This window comes from Vidua macroura, chromosome 9, assembly GCF_024509145.1.
Source record: "Vidua macroura isolate BioBank_ID:100142 chromosome 9, ASM2450914v1, whole genome shotgun sequence".
NCBI lineage: Eukaryota > Metazoa > Chordata > Aves > Passeriformes > Viduidae > Vidua > Vidua macroura.
In genome coordinates, this window is record NC_071579.1 from 2,154,286 (window position 1) to 2,175,298 (window position 21,013).

General features: G+C 40.2%; 3 protein-coding genes across 10 annotated transcripts in view; 1 reads left to right on the forward strand and 2 right to left on the reverse strand.

The window, feature by feature from the left end:
- FIRRM (FIGNL1 interacting regulator of recombination and mitosis) overlaps positions 1-10,162 on the reverse strand; it is a 27,849-nt gene extending 17,687 nt beyond the window's left edge. For all 3 annotated transcript variants that reach the window (XM_053984631.1, XM_053984632.1, XM_053984633.1), the window contains exons 1-13: positions 10,005-10,162; positions 9,430-9,469; positions 8,653-8,741; positions 7,226-7,330; positions 6,562-6,699; positions 5,258-5,420; positions 4,833-4,917; positions 4,155-4,293; positions 3,640-3,720; positions 3,241-3,305; positions 1,698-1,846; positions 1,024-1,132; positions 316-502 (exon numbers count right to left, since the gene is read on the reverse strand). In XM_053984631.1, coding sequence (XP_053840606.1) covers positions 316-502; positions 1,024-1,132; positions 1,698-1,846; positions 3,241-3,305; positions 3,640-3,720; positions 4,155-4,293; positions 4,833-4,917; positions 5,258-5,420; positions 6,562-6,699; positions 7,226-7,330; positions 8,653-8,741; positions 9,430-9,469; positions 10,005-10,103 — 1,449 coding nt within the window. In that variant the 5' untranslated portion in view covers positions 10,104-10,162. The remainder of the gene's footprint in view (positions 1-315; positions 503-1,023; positions 1,133-1,697; positions 1,847-3,240; positions 3,306-3,639; positions 3,721-4,154; positions 4,294-4,832; positions 4,918-5,257; positions 5,421-6,561; positions 6,700-7,225; positions 7,331-8,652; positions 8,742-9,429; positions 9,470-10,004) is intronic.
- Positions 10,163-10,186: 24 nt separating this feature from the next.
- METTL18 (methyltransferase like 18) lies at positions 10,187-11,916 on the forward strand. Of its 5 annotated transcripts, none has more exons than XM_053984638.1 (2): positions 10,187-10,239; positions 10,727-11,916. In XM_053984638.1, the coding sequence occupies exon 2, from the start codon at positions 10,852-10,854 to the stop codon at positions 11,890-11,892; it is 1,041 nt and encodes a 346-aa protein (XP_053840613.1). In that variant the 5' UTR covers positions 10,187-10,239; positions 10,727-10,851; the 3' UTR covers positions 11,893-11,916. The 5 variants fall into 5 exon arrangements, with proteins under 5 accessions (XP_053840613.1, XP_053840617.1, XP_053840614.1 ...); XM_053984642.1 differs by having other exon boundaries at positions 10,190-10,239; positions 10,487-11,916; XM_053984639.1 differs by having other exon boundaries at positions 10,203-10,239; positions 10,724-11,916.
- A 4,228-nt stretch (positions 11,917-16,144) lies between these two features.
- LOC128811457 (14 kDa phosphohistidine phosphatase-like) lies at positions 16,145-19,044 on the reverse strand. Of its 2 annotated transcripts, none has more exons than XM_053985103.1 (3): positions 18,859-19,044; positions 17,917-18,041; positions 16,145-16,409 (listed from the first exon to the last, which is right to left on the reverse strand). In XM_053985103.1, exons 1-3 carry the CDS (start codon positions 18,986-18,988, stop codon positions 16,359-16,361), a joined length of 306 nt encoding a protein of 101 aa, XP_053841078.1. In that variant the 5' UTR covers positions 18,989-19,044; the 3' UTR covers positions 16,145-16,358. The 2 variants fall into 2 exon arrangements, with proteins under 2 accessions (XP_053841078.1, XP_053841077.1); XM_053985102.1 differs by having other exon boundaries at positions 16,172-16,392.
- Between the last annotated feature and the right edge of the window lie 1,969 nt (positions 19,045-21,013).

Below are 21,013 nucleotides of genomic sequence, written 5' to 3' on the forward strand. Positions count from 1 at the left end.
CCACAGAAAAGAAAGCACTAAACTTTTATAAGAACATGACCTTTCCTACTCTGAAAAAGTATAAAAATTGCCAAGACCACTAAGGTCCTCAAGAACTTTCTTCTCCCCTTTCCCAAAAGTGACATTTGCCATGTAACTGAACTCCAGCCATGCAGCTGTGTCACAGCTGATTTCTACAAAACCATCTCTGAGATGGTTCTCTCGTTCTCTCTGAGCATCTTTTCAGAGCCACATCATTAGAAAGAACCCATTCTTTTTAAGTAGCACCTATGCATCACAACAGCTGAAGAATTGATAAGCAAAACCCAATCTTACCAGCTGAGGGAAGTGTGATGGGAGTGTGGAAGCAATGAAGGAGCACAGGTGGACACAGACATAGTGATAGAGGGTGATGGGAACTGCTGGCTGTCCAGTACTGACCACCTGTGGCAAACACACAGGGAGAGAAAGCTCTCCACAACATTGCTGGAAACTGAGGAAGAGAGCTGAAAACAACGACAGGCTGCAAGGGGGAAAGGGAAAAAAAAAAAAGAAAAAAAAAAAAAGAGAACAGTTTGGTTACAGACATGTAAGTCCCAAATCCTGCAAGCAACATTGGCATTACAAACTTTGTCTTCAGCCAGAAAAGACAGCAATAACTTCAGTGCTTTTACACCAGATTTGAGTTCCTAACAGCCTTCCTCTTTTACCAATTCAGGTGATTATTAGAGGGTTCAGGCATAAAAGTGTGAGACTTTAACTTAGTGAAGTATCAACAAATTACTTTCAGAGCCTTATTCCTACCCTACAAGTACTCTGAAATACCACTCCTTCCCTGAAAAAACAAAGACATCTCTGTCTCTGTATCCTTCACTCCTGAGGCAATGAACATCAGATCCTGTTAGTCTTGGCATAAGGATGGAAATCCATAGTGACAATTTTCCAAGTTCAGTTGCAAAGGAAGCTCCAGCAGCTGAGCCCCTTTGTTTGCCTGTATGGAACGACTACAGTTGTGAAGAACTACAACAAAAACCTTTTTAGTACCTTTTTCCTGTGTTCCAGAGAGTTTGCACTTCTTCTGGCTGAGATGACAGCTTGTCCATTATGGTAAGCAGGAGGAGACACTGGGACAGCTGCTGCTCAGGAGGGAGACCTGTAGAAATTTGGGGTTCAGATATGAAGTTGCCTGGATATATTTACTCTGTGTGTAAACTGACTTTTAAGCAAGTGTAGAGGCAAATTGATGAGAGCTATCTCAGAATTGTGAGATGTTGGTCAGGGCAGAACTCAAGAAGAGCTTGTTGAAACAAAAAGCTGATATTTTCCCCGTTTAAAGGCATGCTACTTTACACAGAAAATACTTTAGGGGGAAAAAAGCTATCTTCCCCTACCAACAGAACAGCAAAAAAAAAAATCCATCCTACTTTGGAAGTTTGTGGCAAATGTGGATTGAAATTATGCAAAAGAGCAGAATTGACAGGATTTCTGTTAACCAGATTAACAGTGCAGTTGCTATGAGTACTTTGGAAAAGATTAATTCAGCAACAACATAAACTATCTGTTATAAAACCCATCCAAGTTAGCAGGCAATCAGCTCTATCACAGCACTTACTAAAGAACCAGAGACAAGCAAGTGAGTACAGAATGTTATGGTCCAGACAGTCAGAATGTCAATGGTGATCCCTCAGACAGCACTGGGAGTTGTACTTTCAACCCACCTAAATTTTCACTTAACACTCGTTCCATGAAAGGACTAAAGGGAAGGAGCTGGGTGATGAGAGGGTCCAGAGCCACAAGAAAAACCTGGGATATTTCATCTTGATGAACTTCCAAGATCTCTGGAGCATAAAGACTGGGAGGAAATTTGCTGAGGGGAAACGGGGAAAAAAAAAAAAAAAAAAAAGAAGTTAAATATTCTCAGTAGCATTTTCAGCAATATCACTTTTCTCCAAAAGAACTACAAAAAGGCAAAGTCATTATTTCCTTGTTCCTGTGAAATAAAAGACAGAAAAGACTCCCCATTTTAGAATATCTGTTATAGCCCAAGAGTTACAACTCTGCATCCAGCCTTTAAAACAAGCATCACAATCCAATATTTTACTAAACATTTAAAGAAAACCTTACAAGCTCACAGAAAATGTGTGTAAGATAACATCTCTCTGAAGAAACATATCACATCACAAAGAGTCAAGTGAAAGGGAAAAGCCAAGAAAACAACTGTATACACGATTTTACAGCCATAAATATCACAGCACTAACTTAACACATGACCCTAAAAGGGTATCACAGCTTCTCTGAAGATGAAAAAACACCTTGGGCAATAAAAGAAAAAAAGAGCCAATATGAGAATAAAGCAAGAGACCATGAAATAAAATCTTCTAGTTTTGCAGCTTATAAAGTGAACTGTAAAAATGCTACTTTCCTACTCAAAAATCCTGCTCAGTTTCCCTGAGTGAATAAAAGTTTACAACCTTCCACTTGGCAAAAATCTACAAGGGGAGTAAACTTAGAAGAAGAAATTCATTAAAAAATATTCACCCAATCTTGCAGTGGAACATCAAGTGAACCCAGGTGCACATCTCACCACAGAACCTGGTTTGAATTCCAACAAAGGGCTGAAATCAGACCTCTGATTTCACAGAATAAACAATTATTAGTATGAAGTCTGGGTTCTCTTATGCTTCACCACCACTGCAGCAAACAAACTTTTTGAAAGGAAAGTGATAAACCACTTGCAGATATTTATAACTGTAGCATTATAAGAGCATCTGCTTCCAGGAAAACCAGAATCCTTCTGTGGGATTCCACAAGATTATTAACACAACAGTAAAGTTATGAAAAATTTCAGAGCACTCTGTTTCTGGTCCCCTCTTTCTCCAGGACAATATTTTTCCAAACTTTGTCTTAAGCTAGAAACAATCTGTCAAAAGGCACTGCTGACACCTGCATTTAGTGTAGAGGCTTTTTTCTGCATATCCTACACATAATTTGTTAATAAATCTTGCATAAATAGTTGCAACGAAGTTAATGGTTTGTCATCATGGCACATGCACTGTATTGATCAAGAATAGGGTTAAGGTAACTATAAAACACTAAACCACTTAATTTATTAAAAATATTTCAGCTTTCTGTACATGAAAAAAGATGGCAACAACTCTGGAATGAGAAGTGCATTTTTACATCTCAAAATATTTGTAATTTAAGAATGTAATTTTGAAATGTTATTAAGATACTATCAGTAATTATTTGTACTTCACATACCTGTATATCTGAAGAAAGAGCTGATGTAACTGAGAACAGGAATCAGAGAGGCAGGCAAGAAATTCCTGCAAAAGCCATCAATTTTGAGAGATACTTTTAAAATAAAATCTATGATTAATTACATGAATTACTGCACATCTCCTACATTTTAATTCAGTGCCACTGCATGAAACAACCTGTTCCAGTTTATTTTTCTGGGGAATCCCAGCAGTAACCCTGCACAGGCTTGTGAGTATTTACAGGTGGAAGAACTAAAGCAGGTTATGCATGGATATTAATTATACTGTCCATATGGGAGAGCTGTAAATTGTTAAGATATTATGCAGTACAAAATGATTCCATCTGCAGACCAGAGGCTTAAATTTAATACTAACATAGCATTGAAGAATTAAAACCTACCTTGGTGTAGTGTACAAGTGAGTTAGCAAAGAATCTGCACAGTTTCACTGTCTTCTGGAACAGCCTGAAGTCAGTGCCCTCCTGTCCAAAAGAAGCAGTTCTAAAAGTTAATATGGAGTAATACAGTAAAATAGGAAGTTAGATTGCTAACAGTGTTCAAAACCTATTTCACATTTGAATCTCTACAGACTCTAAAGCTAAGGAGGGAAGACTTTAAAAATACTCAGTATGTATGCTTCAGTACTTTCAGAGCAATATTAAGGATTTGCCCGACCTTGGGATATTGTCAGTTTAAAAAATAAAAAAAAAAATTCTCACATAGTATGATGAAAACTTAGTGTCTCACTAAAACATCCTCAATCTACACAAAGCTATGGGCTTCATTTTCATGTGGTTTCAAAGGTATTCTGTCTACCACCCAAAAAACCCAAACCAAATTACTCCAAGCAATAATACAGCACAAAGAATTTCTCCTCCTCAAGTTCACTGGCAGCTTTGAGAGCTTTTTAACTCACCTGTATTTCTGACACCTTCATTTGCTCAGCCAGCTGCAAGCAGGAGTCAAAAGAAAGAAGAATGTCATTGCACAGGCCACTGAGGATGTCACTGTGCTTTAGGTGGCACTGCAGCAGGGAGCGATGCTTCAGGCTTTGCCTGAAAGACATGAATATAGCCAGGTATTTAACTGTCAGAAGTGACCATGCACTGAGTTCTTACAAATCCAAATAACTCATTCTTCTATTTAGCCTTTTATACAGCAGCGATTGGTGCAATATCCGTGAACACTGAAAGCAGAAACTCAAGAGAGAACAACTCTCTCCATGGCCATGACTGAAACCCAAGGGAGAGGCAGGATGGAAATGTGAGACAGCCAACTCAAGCCAAAAAACATCTACAGAGCTGCAGGTCAGACCTCTCTGAATGCTCCTCACTCAGACAACAGTGTTGCTAATTTTCTTCTGCACTGCAATACAGAAAGTCAAGTTTCTATTACTTTTCATACCAATTCCTACCTACTTTCACTGGCAGTGCTGGAATATTACCTCCAAGCTAAATTTCTAAATTTCCTTATTAAATAGCTACATTGAACTCTCTCATTTTAATTTTATTAGAAACTCTGAGCACAAAGCAATTGAGACACTCATTATTCAAAACTATACTACAATAAAAACCCAAGAGTTTAGCTTACATACTTGATTATGAACTTCCATGTATTGGCATGAAGAGCGTGGTCCATATTGGAAATGACAGAGCAGATCTCCAGCACAGTGTGGATTACTAAGGAAATAACAGCAGCAGCAACAGAGTTAAATCAGATTTATGAGTTCACAGCAATCCCAAGAGAATACTGAGAGAATACCAGAACATTGACATGAATTAGGAAAATGGCTCCATTTTTAGGTGCTACCCCTGTCCTACAAATCTACACAACATTCCCACAGAGGAAGCTTCAGGAGAAAAATGGAAATATTTCGAGTTCAAAATGCTGCTTTCTGAAAAAGTTGGTCAGAACAGCAGGAACTGATCACACTCAGAAACCTGTTTTAAAATTTCAAGCATACTCTCCAAAGGAAAAAAAGACTGAGCAAGACTAAAATAGTATCAAATCCACGTATACCTGACACCATATATGTGATGTCATCTTCACTGGAAGCAGAGCCTATGGAAATCAGATCAACCAGTTCCATCAGCTGTTTCTGAAGGGAGTAAGTTTCCTTGAACATGGATTGTAGGAGGTCAGAAACTAAGTGCAGGTGCCCATAGTACACTGATTCACTGTCCTGAAATGGGGAGGAAGAGTTTTGTAAAAGAGCTGAAGACTCACAGCCTGAATCCTCACATGCAGAAAACACCAAGAGCTTTGCCATACATTCCTCTGGAGAAAAAGAACAAGGCACAGATGTACCTACCTACTCTAACTCAATACACAGCCCCTGAGCACTCAATATAAAATATGTTCACTTGCAGCTCGTGGGAAACTAACGAGGTCTGGCTAGCTCTTGTGAGTTTAGGGGGCTCTGGATCAGCCCTCCATGTATGAACCTGAGATCATATTTCTGAACCATGGACAATGTCAGCAGCAAAGGAAGTAGTATTCCAAAGACTTCCCAATACTTTTATATTAGAATTACTAGATAAAGATATGGCATCTGAGTTTGAGTTCTGACATGGAAAACTAATGTAAATGTTCCTATAAAAAAGAAATATTAAAAGTGAAAATGAAAGGCAACCAAAGGTTAGTGTGTCCTTATGATAATCTTGCTTTATTTTCAATGATTAGAGGAAATTACTGTTGCACCTGAAAATCCAGATCAGTCCACATCTGAAACTGATACACACTGCTCACTGCAAGCAACATAAACCTGCTAATCTCAACTCTCAATCCACTCTGGAACTTGCCATTTGTAGCTCTGTAAATGGCTCTGTAGCCATCAGGACTGCACAGATCCCTCAGAGCACTCTGCTCCTGACCAGAATGTTTTGTTAACACTGATGCAAAGGATGGAAATAGTCCAGTCTGAGCCTCTCACTGGCAGGTCAGATTTGCTGGGCAGAGAGCTGAAAAATCATCTTTGTTCTTGTGCACTGAGTGCACTCTGAAAATGACTTAACAACTAAAATTAAAACAATAATACTTTGACAACAGTGTAATTTCAAAATAAGATCTTCTTCTAAAGTGTTTCTTTTCTATTGCTTAGAGAGTTATTTTAGCCAAGCGCTAATACACTGACCATTGTTCTATTCATCCTTATTTTCTACTTCTTGTATGATTTTGCTACTGACAAAGAATCTTATGTCTACTGCTTAGCTCTAACCCCAGTTCTGCTGCCTCTAAGGCCTACCTTTTGCAACTTGTCCAAAACCTTCTGATTTCAAAGATTCCCCCACAGAAGGATTTTTGTGCTCCCAGCAGAGCCCTACCTTGCAGTGAGTGAAGGTGCTCTTCACCACACAGAGGACGGAGGAAGGGAGGGAGCGGATGCTCTGCAGGGACAGCTCCTGCACCGAGCACACATAGCGCACACAGCCTGTCAGCGTCTCCAGCAGCTGCACCACCGTCTGAGATTAAAACTGAACATCAATCACTCCTGCAATACCTCCAAAAGCACCTTTTCTTAGCTGAAATACACCTGGATTTTCACTGCATTTAAAGTTCACTGCTATTTGCATAAATAAGTAGTTTGTGAAAGACGAATGAAGCTCCAGAGCTTTTCTCTGATGCCGTACCCTCTGTGAGAACTCCTTATTTCTTTCACTATTGTTCTCAATTTAGAAAAATGTTAAAATTCAGAATGAAGTGACTGTATAAACAGGTGCCAGGTTCACCTGGGGAGTCACATTACATCTGCAGGAGGGACTTGGAGCAGAATCTGAGATGATTTTTTAAATTATTATTAGCATCACACGCTAGATGTAATCAAATCATTCACAAAATGTTAACTGAACTTCAACTACAAAGGAAGATTAAATGACATTTTAACCACCAGTAGCTGGCAAAAAAAATTTCTAAGCACCTTTTAGTAGTTTAGGTAAAAGCAAAGAGTGATGTAAGCATTATTTTGACAGCTTATGTGATGGGACTTGCCTGTAGCAGATTCCTTACAGTACTGCATAACTCTGTACTCTGGCTGGTCAGTCCTTTGGCCTTGCTGGATAATTCACACATCAAGTTATCAAAGAACTGTAGAGTCTGGCAGAACACAACAAAACAGAAACATTTTACTTACAAAGGTACACATGCAAATAATAGCACCAATTCTATACCTGCTTGCTGCCTTGGCATGAAGGCACAGAGAGAACTCACAGCAGAAAACACTTTACAGCATTTCAGTCATAAAGCATGATATGACAAGAAGCAAAAACCACTTTTATATATATATATTTTCATATATATATATATATATATATATAATAAACAGAAGATACTGTAGCTATTATTTTTTCTAAGATCTCTTGCTGAAACAAGCTTCACAGCTAGTTTGCTTGAAATATGTTATTCATTAATAATATATAGAATATATTATATATAATATTTATTTAATATTATCTATTAAATATATTATTTTATTCTACCAAACATTTTTTACTTAGTTAAAGCCACATAATTAAAAAAAATATTTTCCTTTTGTCTCAGAAAAAAAAATTGTTTGTGGAGAATGATTATTAACATTTTGAATACATCAAAAAAAAAAAGTCTGTGACATAAAAACAACACCTATTTCCACCTTAGTTGAGATTTTTGGATATCTGAGGAGTGTTACTGTTGAGACTGCAAAGACAGTGAGGCACGTGCAGGATAAACAGTGGTACAGTGATTCTTTTTCAGGATATGCCTATTATGAGACAATTTTCTTGTAATCTCCAAAAAATTTGTTACTTGAGATAAAATAAGAGGAAAATCAAGTGGCCCTTTTTACTGGCTTCTTAAAATGGACAAGCCGAGGCTTGAAACTTAAATCAGTAATTTGGCACCATTTTACTTCACTTAAAATGCAAGCACTGATTTTAATACAGCTATGGCACAAAATTCTCCATCATTTAATCAAAAAAGAAAGCATGTGTGAGGTCAGTGTGATCTGGAAGTTTATTCACTATATTAATTCACAAATTTCACAACATTCATTCTTGATATAGGAGCGTTGAGCTCCTCCGTTTACTTGTCCTGAAAAGCTTCCTCAGTTAAAAATTCTCCACCTTGGTCATTTTATAAAAAGCCCAATCTTCTCAGAAAGAAATAAAATCCAAGACTATTGCTGAATATAGAAAGCAGAACATTGCTTTCATATAAAAGAACATTACTTTCATATTTAATTCTCTCCCTACTATAAAGAACGAGAACAATCACAGACACAATTCAACACAACATTGTGAAAACTCTCAAGGGGTAAAGCTTCAATTTCAATTTTGTATCCCATAGATATTGTGCAACCCCAAAAGAAGAATCAATGCAATCTAAGCAGGTTCTAACACTGGACTGACAGACAATTCCACAGTTAACTGAAGCTGTTCTACCTTAGGTAATACTTTTGAGAAAAAAATTCGTTCCACATCTTCAAGGCTGATATGCGGCAAAAACATTTCAGTCAAGATCCTCAAAATACCTGTAAAGAAAAACATTTACAATGTGTAATTCTCAGAAATATACAGCAACCTACCAGAGGAAATAAAGAACTGCAGAAAGCAAAAACAAATCAGGCACTTGATTTTGAGAGAGGCAACAGAGCACTTGCCTCATCTGAAATGCATGAAAACACACATACATTATCTGAAAAATCAACTATCTGTAATAGCTCCAACATGCAAAAATCCATGTTTTGGATAAAATAGCAGCACACCTGACTAAAATTAGTTGAAGACTGAGCACAACTGCCACCTTACAGATCCAGTATTTGCTACATTCCAAACTGCAAATAGTAGCACATTTTATAATGCAACATAATATACAATGTAACAGTTTTAGCAACACTCATAAACAGTTACATACGAGCCTCATTTTCTTTTAACTATTAGCTTTGTCACCTGGAAGATAACAGCCCAAAAGACAACAAAACACCAGATGAAATACACCCTTCTTTTGTGCATTTAAAGATCAGAAGTAGCAGAAAGGAAAAAGCAGCCTTAGATGCAGTGTCTTTAGGGACATTTATAAAGCTTATTCAATGTGCAAGGTCCAGCAGGATGGCTGAAGACTGAGAAGTTGTAGCAGAAGCATTTCAAGCACTGCAGTGATTTTAATGCAATTGCAATACAGGGCTCCACAGGAAGAGGCACTTCTTAACCATAACTTACGAATATGCTCCGTCCAGTCCTCAGACTCTTCATACATTGAGTAAAAATGTTAAAGAAAATCAAACTTATTCTGCTGTAAAGGCTACCTTCAAAGCACCTGCAGAAGCCACAGTGACTTCTGTCACTGTCTCATGTTCGCATGAAATTGGTGGGGATGCTCCACAACCAACGCAGGGTGATAGCCCAGAGTACCCACAGGATCAACAAAGTATTCCCAAATGTATTGGAGACTAAGCCTTGAACGGTTGTTTTTTTTGAGTTTTGTTTTTTTTTTTCGGTGGTGTGTAGTTTGGGTTTTCTTAGGGGGTTGGGTTCCTTTTGTTTTTGAGGGGGTAGGTGAGAGGTGTGTCGGGGAGTTATCTACAGCGCTAAATGAACCACACGCGATGCTCTAGAGTCTATGAATCTTTTGTTCCAGGGAAAGGCCGTACCCGGCTCCAGCGAAATTCCCGGCACCCGGCCCCTCACAAAGGTCCCACCGCTCTCCCTCACACACATTTGGTCGAACCGTGGAACTCCGAAGGACGCACACACACCCCTCCAACACCACCCCAGTGCCCTGCTGGGAAGGATATCAGGAGCCGGGGCAGCACGGCGGGCAGCTCCCGGCGGCAGAGCTCCCAGTCCCAGCCGTCCAGCTCCCGCAGGAGCAGCTCGGGGTCTGCCTGGGACATGGCGGCGGCCGCGCTCCCCTCAGCGCGGGGCGCCTTTCCCGCCACTGCCCCGCGCTCCCACAAGGCCCCGCGCCCGAGGAAGCGGAAGCGGCTCCACGTGGGGGAAGCGGAGGATGGCCCGGAGCGGCGGCCGCGGGTCGGTACGGGAACGGGGCAGGGAAAACGGGATGGGAAACGCTCCCGGAGCCCCTCACCCGGCCTGCGCGGTAGCGGGACCGCTCCGCGCGTTGGGTTTGCGCCCCTTGAAACGCTGAGTTTGAAATGCGAGTTTTAGCGGGGGTGGCAGCTGTCCTAATTCCCTTGCCTGGTATGTGGGATGGGGTCTGCTGTGACGCTGTGTTTATAAACCTAAGTGGTTAGAGAGCGGTTTTTTAAAATTACAGAATAGTTAGGGTTGAAAGGGAGCTCTGGAGATCATCCGGCCCAACCCCCCCCCCCCGCCAAAGCAGTGTCCCCCAGAGCAGGTGACACAGCGACGCGTCCAGGTGGATTTGGAATGTTTCCAGAGAGGGAGACTCCACGACTTTCCGGGGGAGCCTGGTAATGAAAATCAGGATGCTACAATTAGATGGTTTGTGCTGATATTAATGATACATAAGACTATTTACTTTTATTTCCAGCAGCAATTCACCTGGCTCTTGGCAAGACATCTGATACTGCACCAGCGAAATACTCTGTCCTGCAACATTGCCTACATAAAAGCTTGGCTGTCATAAATTAAACTTAAAAAAAAAACTTATTCCTGAAAATGGATTTTCGATTTAATTTTGCTGTTGATGAAAATGAGAACAGTGAGGCAGATGCTCACTTCTTACTGCTGTGCTCTCCAGAACACAAGCAGGAATCCAGGGAGAAGAGCAGGGGAACTGCCAGTCTTGCAGCAAAGTCCAGCCTGAAGCTGGCTGCTGCTAAGTACCAGGATGAGGCAGCTTTGAAGAAAAACCTCTGTGTGAAAGCTGCTAAGGAGCACAGCATTCCCCAAGATCTCAACAAAGTATTGGAAAATAAAGTCATGGAGACAGTATTGGACCTGTCTTATGTAAAGCTGTCTGTAGTGGAAATGACATGTTCAGGTGATGCTGACAGCGAAGGCATCGTGTCCAAAAGTGTGTCTTCCCACTCTGATCTCATCCCAGGAGTCTACGAAGGAGGGCTGAAAATCTGGGAATGCACCTTTGATCTCATGGACTACTTTTCTGAGGCTGAAATAGAATTTACCAACAAGACCGTATTGGATCTTGGCTGTGGAGCTGGATTGTTGGGAATTGTTGCTTTACAAGGTGAAGCTGCCAGAGTCCATTTTCAGGACTACAACAGCACAGTGATTGATGAAATAACCTTGCCTAATGTGGTGGCCAACTGTGTCAGTGAGGGCAGTGGGAAGGACAGAAAAGCCAGCAAGCCTCCTTCAAAGAGGCCCAGGAAAGCAGAGAGCTCACCTGATATGCTCAACAGATGCAGATTTTTTTCTGGAGAATGGTCTCAAGTCAGCCAGCTCCTGTTAAACAGCAACAAACCCTGTTTGAAGTACGATATAATTCTCACCTCTGAGACCATCTATAATCCTGACTACTACAGTGCTTTGCATGATACACTGGCTCAGCTCCTGGATAGAAATGGCCGTGTGTATTTGGCAAGCAAAGTGCATTATTTTGGAGTTGGTGGTGGTATTTATCTCTTTGAGAAATTCATTGAAGACAAAAATGTGTTTACAACCAGTATGGTTAAAACAATTGATCAGGGTCTGCAGCGATGCATTATGGAAATTGCCTTTAAAAATTCCTGTTAAAATTAAACTACTGATCTTCCAAAAAAATAGCTCAAAAATGTTTTAATCCTCATGTCTCTTTGCTTTTTCCTCTCTTATTCTCCTTTAACAAATTAAGGATGGTGGTTGTTGAAATGTTTGACAAATTATGGTGTCTGACTGGAAGTGAGGGTTTTTTCTGGTGTTGACTTTGCATGGAGTTCTGCTTAAAGCAGCATCTGTTTATGAAAATTAATTTATGTACAAAGATTAAGCAAGTCATTGTCTCCAGCCAGGCTTTCACATTATCTGTCAGCACCAGAACTGTATGTCACAGGAATGACATACACGACATGGGAATGACATACATGACATATTGTGGCTAAAGGAGATAAATTTAGCATCCAAAATTAGTGCAAGAGATGGTGAGCTTGCACTCAGGTTTGGGCAGCCTAACTGCAGCCAGATTCGTGCAGGGACCACAGACCTCTGAGCTCTGCTGTTTTGCCAGCAGAGGGAGATGTGATTGTATTTATCATTTGTGGGGATCTCAGAAATCCATGTAATATTTCCATGTGGAATGCACACATGACGTATTCAAGCACCTTAAAGAGTGTAACAATATTAACCACCGTGGTCTGTAAATTTTCACATTCAGATTCTGTCACAGGCTAACAAAATTTCAGCAAGGAATTAGAGCCATGCTGGTTTAGAAGTTGACTTGAAAGAATATTCTGCACAAGATAAGCTCCTTCTACCAACCAACAAGCCTACAAATGAAATACTGGAGGATGATAGAACTGAGGTTTAGGAGACAATTGGAAAAGGAGATAAAATGTGCTATTACAGGAGTTTAATAGATTGCTGTACTGTTTTAACAAGATTTTTTTCAGAAATGAATTGCCCTGTTTTCTAAACTTGCTGGGGGTACTACTGAACATCCATACCTCTTCAATCTTTTCACACCAGTTTGGCAGGACAGAAAGCACTCAGAAAAGCCTGCAATACAAGGCACTTCTGTAGGCTGAAGACAGTGATGTTGCTGAAGAAATCACTGGCAACAAACCCCCAAAGAACTACAAAACTGCTCACTGCCACCAGCAATTCAAACAAAAAAAAGGGAATCCACTGCATGCTTTGCCCTGGCCAAAACCAGACAGAAAGCTCTTAGACAGCTGTTGTCATCATGCACTGCTTTATCAGGTGCCCTTGCAGAAATACAAACTTGGAGACAGTGACCACTGCTGTAAACTGGATGCAAGGATATTCAGTGTAGAGCAGAAGGAAATAGTCTGAGGGGATGGAAAGAAACTTAGTACAGCAGTGATTTAAATCACTTGAATTATGCTATCAAGTTTCCATCACTGAAGGTGCTGAAAGTCAATCCCAAGGTTCCTATTTTGACCCTGCTGCTATTAAGATAGAGTGGTAAAGGATTTCCTGTACTTCACAGAAGAGCCTTCACTACTGTTTCAGACTATTTTAAAGGGATGATTTGGAAACTACTGAATTTAGCCTCTCACAGGATAGGAGAGGGAGGAAAAAAGTCAGTTTTGCCATGACTGCCACAGTGCTTTGGAATTCTTCTGCACCAACTCTGAAACTTAGTGATGATAACTGCTGACTACAGACTGAGGAACAAAGAAAGTTTTAGCTTTGGCGAATCAAGAAGGTACTGTTAACAGCACTTTTTTTTTTTTTTTTTCTGTCAAATCAGAGATGCTGGAAACAAATGGATTACCATTTGTCATTTTTCAAACTCAATCCTAAGATAAATCATGGCTTGCCACTGAATAGGTTGTTCTACACCTGCTAGTCTAGTGGAGTTCCAGAGAACTATACCTCAAGTAGTAAGAAATGTTGACCTCTATGACAAAGAATATGATTAGGAAGAAAAATCTAATGTAATTTTGGATGACTAAATGAAGAAGGTACTTAAAATATTCTACTATAATATGTCCTCTTGATAATATTCCACTATCAAACACACCATCTTTGGTTTAATTATTGTGCCTTCACTCAGTATTTGGTTCAAACATAGCTGTTTTTTTGCAAATACAGAATCAGAACTCTGAGGGAAGAATGGCAGAGCCACAATCTTACCATGATTGCACATGAAAAACAAATAACCCCACACATTATAAATTGCTTCCAATTTCAGAATCTGGTTAGAAAATGAAGGATGCTTTTTCTCAGGTTAAATCAGCACAATTAGCATTGGGATTTCCATATTCTAGATGAGTTCTGTTCTTAAAATCCAGCAGGTACATGCTGAGAGGAAGCAGAATTCAGCATTTAGTTTTGTAGGTTGTTGATGTTTCAACTTCAAAAAATACTAATTTCCCTCATGTACATTTAGCTTGATCTGAGAAATCCTCACCACCCTAGTGGCCAGTGTCCTGCTCCTCTTCACAAACTAGAAAAGAAGAAAATAAACTTCACTCCTTTGTAACGCTTGTATGCATTACTTAATGACCAGGGAAATTAAATTGTCCCATGTGACACTGCACTAAAAAAAAAAAAAATAACTGAATTGGGAGGTCCCTCCAAGTTTTTGGGATTTTTTGGGTTTTTTTTTGATGACACATTAAAATCTACCTTCGGTGAAGAAATAAAAGGTAAAAGGTAGAGTTCAGCTGGTAACTCAATTTTAGTCAGCTCACTCCAAATCAACAGCATTTTTCTCCCCTCATTTTGAACACGACATTACAATAATAGGTCCCGTGTAAATTATGTCTTTCCTGTAAGTATTGTGGAGACAAAGATTAAAATCACTCATTAAATACCTCAGGAAACAAAATTGAAAGGCTTGTTTGTTTTAACACAGTTATCCCTAGCTGATGACTTCCATTTGAAGACTATTTGCCAGTTTTGGGAAATGAGGCTATTTAAAACTCAGCTTTGTATACTGGCAGCTACAGTTATTTTACTAAAGCTTAGGGGCAAAAAAGGCCATGGTAATGGAACTGGGAAGTGCCCAATTTGCAGGTTACTGACTTGTGTGCTATTCTTGGTTATTAGGCACACAGGCTCTGAAATCAAAATCTTCCTAAGTAAAATCAATCCTGCAATCATTACCACTGTATCTGAAGTGCAGCCAGATAACCACTGCACAGGAACTCAAAGAGAAGCACAAAGAGCAGATGCAAGAGCAGGCAAGGGTGTTGGAGGGGAAAATCCAGGCTGCAAGTGGGGGGAATCTGGTGCCAACCAAGAGACCTGTAGCACCAGGTTCAGGAGATTCTGCTCTGAGGAGATTATTGGGATGGAGACCCCTGGAACTCCTCTGGTGAAGACTGGAGTGAAAGGTTTGAGGATGAGAACAGAAAATTCCTCCCCACCCAACCAAAACAAAGCTACAGAAAGGTGACTTAAGATGGATCACAACTGTAAGAAGGGAGTAACAGCAGGATTTTTGGTGAGAGAAACTGGCCTAAAGTCTCAGATTTCCTGGTACCGTAAGAGTCACTTGCATGCTGAAAAGAAAAGGCTTTTCTATACCACCAGATACTGCTGGGTAAGTGCAGTAGAAACCACAGAAAAGGAGAATTTATCTAGAATTACCTCTGGAAGTCAGCAAGCCTTCAAGACAGCAAGTCAGTAAATCCACAAATGAATTAAATGAAAACTGTCATGAAACAAGAAGAGTGAAAATTGTAGCAAGTAATTTCGCAACAAACAAAAGGCAACATCCTGCCATAACAGGAGGGTGATGTTAGCTAATTCAGACACTGCCTAGGTGTACTGAGGAGGTAGTTCACTATCACATAATTATTGCTAGGAAAAAAAAAAAGAAAAAAGCATTATTAAATTCACACAAATCAAAGCAGTCCAGGGGAATCAGAATGAAAGAGGCATTGGCAGAATTTTACATTGATATCAGACTGCTACAGGGAAGGTTCTTACAGGAAAATCAAATATTTTGATCATTGCTTCTGCAGAATACTAGATCTTAAAATCATTGAGTAAATCAAAGATTTGGATCATTGATGAAGAACTGTAACAGTCAACCCTACCCTCCACGCCATTTTTTTTTTAATGTGGGTAAGAAAGATGAAACACCTGAAAAGTAATAAAAAAACAAGTTGAAAACACTGTGGTCAAAAGATCAGTGAACAGGTTTGGTCCAGTGGTGTTTGAAGTTGATGGTAAATCCTTAGGTATCCTACAATAGATCAATGAAATGGGACTGGATGAAAACAAATTAGAGGTAAGATGGTGTGGGAATGTTTAATTAAAGGGCACATCAAAAGGAAAAAGGGTTAGAACTTCAGATTCTGCACAAAGGAATGATCTAAAAAATAAGATATATCAGGATTATATTACAAACAATGGCAGAGTCCAGTCACTCCAGATTTATGGTTACACACATAGAACATACTTCAAATTTTATTTATCATAGTACAGCTCACAGTTACCAGGTTGGAACTGCTCATTGTGTTCACAATTTTATTTCTTGTCATCTGACCATGTAATTTCATAATCTGCATACTCTTTCTTCAGTATCTCTACAGTGACTGAGTGATCTGCTTTTCCATAGCCCTGCAAGACAGAACAAACTGGACATGGACATTGAAGTCTTCAGAACCATTCAGTTCTTATCAACACAAGTTGTTCACATGCAAATCAAAAGCTCTAAAAAAGTTACTCTTGCAGTATCATTTTTTATTTTTCTATTGTCCTCTCCAATTCCCTCCTCCCCAAATTGAAGTTCTAGAAAATAAATTATATGGAGTCAAATAGAAAATGCATTTTCTACAAAATTTCTCCAGCAGAAAGTTTGTTTTAAAATGTTCCCAAGCCATTAGCCACTGTATTTATGGAATGTTGCTTTAAACCACAGAGATTGCATTGACCCACTTTAATGTGTGAGCATACAAACAGCTGATTTGGCTCAGCTGATGGGAAAGGGAATAAGCAAACAAGTGTGAGCATTTGAGCACTACTTTGGCCACTAAAGAAATCACAGCCTTCATGTTTTATGTATTTCCCATCCTGCCTTAGCTGATAATAGCACAATTTTAAGTATCTGTGCTTTTCAGCCATTGCAACTCCAAGGTAAGGTCAGATGACCTATGAGATTTTTTGCCCTCATTTAAAAACCACTGGTCACAGTGTTACTGTTTCACTGAAATTTAAGGCAGTTGTGGTCAAAGTGGCCTTTGCATTATTGTCTTACGTGATCACAGTTATCTTGATTTCTTATTTCAGAAATACATGTAACAATAGTGCAGTACACCGATAGAAATCTGGGATTTGCAGGTTATATTTTTCCCCATAGTATTTCACGTGAAAGTTTACTTAGAATACTGAAAAAAAAAGAGCCCAAGGTTGTATTATCAAACAAAACATACTCTTATTCATCAGTGATGGCCCCAAAGAGGAACTGCTTAAATAAACAAGCATTTAAACTGAAAAGGTTAAAGTTGATGCATTAGAAAATGCAAGCTTTTAAAAAATAACAGATAATATAGTTATATCAGTTGGAAAGCAACAGATCCACGGCTCACTCTTGCTTTGGCGACCACTTTGAAGATCCCATCCAGCCTTAAAAATAGCACCACAGTTTCAAAAGAAGTTAATGACTATTTCTTTGGTTTCAATAAAACACCAAGGTACTTCTGTTTTAGAGTCTGACACCAAGCATTCAAGTCAAAAGAACCATTAAGCCTACATAATTAATATTTTAACTTCTGACCTGGGACTAAGGTCATCTGAGCCTCAGGGCCTCTACCTGACAGAAGCCCTCATGGCAATAAAACTCTGCTTTTACCTGATGCTCCTCTGTGAGCATCAAGGCACCAAAAGCAGAGATTAAAGTCTGTTTCTCAGGCTGCAAGAGTTGACCACTGCCTCTAACACTTCATTTGGCAGCTAGATTAATAATACAGATCTCCTGCCCTAAAACCATTGTTTTTCTAATCTATCTCACAAGTGAGCCAGGGCAAGTTTTCCAGTTAATGTTTAAAATGTGATGTAAATTGCCAAAAGCCACTATGCTATTAACCAAAAATCCCAGAGCAGCAGAGACAGAAACATTTGAAGAAAAATGAGAGATGCACTTACTGTTGAGAGCCCAAATACCCTGATTTTCTTGTCTTTGCTATTATGTTCAATTTTCCCTCCTCCAAGGCACTTGCACTCATATCCTAGCTTTTCCATCTCAGGATTTACTTTTTCAAATATATGATCTGCACAAGAAGAATGGTGAGAGACATTAGAACAGGAACTAGGCATTACATAGTCTAGAACTTGTTTTTGGCTACTTTCTTATTTCACCTACAAGGCAGGGAGGTTTCTCTTCAGAGGCACAGAAAAACTGCAGTTAAAGCCCTTTAGTTTTTTAGTTAGTTAGCATAGATCGTTCTCCAAAATGAGGCTGATTGTGTCAGGAAAATTAATCCACAAACACCAGAGGTTTATATCCAAAAAGGAGACAGAGGAGTCCTATAATTTTATTCAAATGAAGGGAGAGGTCATGGGCATTTCCCGTGGGGTGTCTCAAATTGTTAGAAGACACAGCCTCCTTTTTATCCTAATTTCCCAGCCGCATTTCTCTCTTTCCCTTGAAAGGTACAGACTTCCCCAATGGCCCTAACAGACCCCCCTTTCTAATGTGCACCCCCCACCTTTTTTTCTTTCTCCTTGTGTCTCTGTTCTTTTTCTGCAAATCCAGGGATTTAGCATAGTCTTGAGTAACAGCCTGTGTCAATTAGTGGAATTCCTATGGAATTTATGGTTCCCTCCTACAGTGCTTCTTTCAGCTCTCAATATCTGCCCTTCTCTACCAGCAGGCCCACGGTTTGCAAAGACACCTGCTCATTCCTTTCAACTGGGCTCCCAAACGGCACACGACAGATACATTGTCCCAGTTTTCCTATCACACGGGGGACGCAGAAAGTGGGGAAAAGGGGATTTTTGAGCTACTCCCGCTCCGCCTCAAACCCGCCGGGGGCGGGGGGGCCCGCTCCGGCCGCTGCCCGCTCGCCCCCGCGCCCCGTCACGCACTGTGGAACTCGGCCGCCTTGGTGCCGCGGACGATGTCCCGCTGCTCGCCGCCGCCCGGGCGCTGCAGGCGCACCAGGATGTACTTGAAGGTGCCCTCGGGGTCGATCTCCACGTCCCGCACGGCCGCCATGGCGCTGCCGCCGCGGGGGTGGGAAGGCGGCGGGGCGGGGCGGGCGCCATGGCGGCCGTGAGGCGGGACGGGCTGTGGGCGGCAGCTCGCCGTGAGGGGACGAGCGGCAGCAGCCGGGCGGCTCCTTGCAGGTGCCCGCCGATAAAGACACGCCGAGTTCTGTCGTTAGGTCAAGTTGCGAAGCTGCACTTCTACAGATCGCTCTTACCTTGGTAGCCACATACGACCTTAAAAACAGCAGCATAGCATCTGCTTCAAAAAAAGTAAATGACTAATTCTCTGGTTTCAATGAAACACCAAGGTGGTTCTGTTGCAGAGTCTGACAACGAATCGTCAAGAGAAGCATTAAACCGATATAACTAATATTTTAACTTCTGACCTGGGGCTGAGGTAATCTGAGCCTCGGGGCCTGTACCTGACAGGAGCCCTAATGGCAATAAAACTCTGCTTAGGTTTACCTGATGCTCCTCTGTTGAACATCAAGGCACCAAAAGCAGAGAAACGTAGTATTTTTCATAAACTACAAGAGCAGAAGTTGACCACTGCCTCTAACACTAAAGTGCCCTTCAGAGAGCTCTTGTTCTGCATCTCTCCCTTCACAACCGTGGACTCTTCACAAGCGGGGACTTTGTAGATGGCGCCTGCAGGGCCAAGGCAAAGCGAGGTGTTTATGCCAGAGCAGAGGGTCACAGGGAGGCTGGTAGCTCTGACAGCCAATATTCCTCAGGTTATGTTTTACTGAAGCTGAATAAAAAATACAAATCTAACTCATGGTCGCTTAATTTTATAGGTGCACCTGGTGATTTAGGCAAGCCCCACACAAATTGATCATGCTGTCACAGATGCGTAGAATGAATAATTTCATAGAATCACTGAATTGTTTAGGTTGAAAGGGACTTTAAAGATCCTTTCTTCCTAACCCCTTCTATGAACAGGGACACCTTCCACCATCCCAGATTGCTCCAAGCCCCCTCCAACCTGGCCTTGAACACCTCCAGAGATGGGGCATCCACAGCTTCTCTGGGCAACCTGTGCCAGAGTCCCACCACCCTCGCAGTGAAGAACTTCTTTCCCATATCCCATCTATACATATTTTCTTTCAGTTTAAAGCCATCTCCTTTTGTTACCACTTCACTGAGGACTAAATCTATACTATTTACCAAAGGAAAAATAATTGCTTTCATACAGTGCTGAAGTAAGACCATAGCCTGTATCAAGCATTTACTCCAAAATAAGGGAAAATTCAGATTTTAAAGACTAGAAATTTTTTTAAAACTTCAAAACATCTGGCACTTCCACATAACTACATTTTAAGTTACATTGTCGATAATTTCTAACTAAACTATTTTATTCTTTTCATACATACAAATATTTAAGTTATTGTTGAAATTAACTTCACCATCAATAATAGCTTTAAAATCTAAAACTAGTACTTGAATACTTCCTCTGAATACACAAACAAAATGCTATATAAATTAAGAAAATTATGAAAAACATCAGTAAAATAGAGGAAGAGTATATAACATCTGAATATAACATTTAGAGATATTACAAAGGTAAATGTAAATTGGTGGTTAGTTGGACTATTTTGAGATTTGTTACTTCATAACTAAAGCTGCTTCCTGAGCTACTTTATTAATTGCAACAAATGTTAATTTAAAAAAATTCAAGCATTTTGTTATTTCAGAAACCATTGTTAGTTACCTTGTCTGTGCACAGAGCAACAGCAAACCTGGGACAAAAAAAAAAAAAAAAAAAAAAAAAAAAAAAAAAAAAACCCAAAACAACAACAACAACAAAAAAAACCTCAGAGTCCTAGAGAGCTAAATCCTTACTGACTAAATTTTAAGGGGTAAAGAGGTGTGAAGGGCTTTAAGTAGAAACCAAGCTCCTGCCTCAGCTGTTCTGGATTTTCAAGGCAGGCAGAGAAAGTGATAAAATCTGTGCCTAGTTGGGATAATGAGGCTTAGAGAGTCTTGTGGAATTGAAGTGGTTGCTTAAGCTTGCTTTCTCTGGCACTAAAGG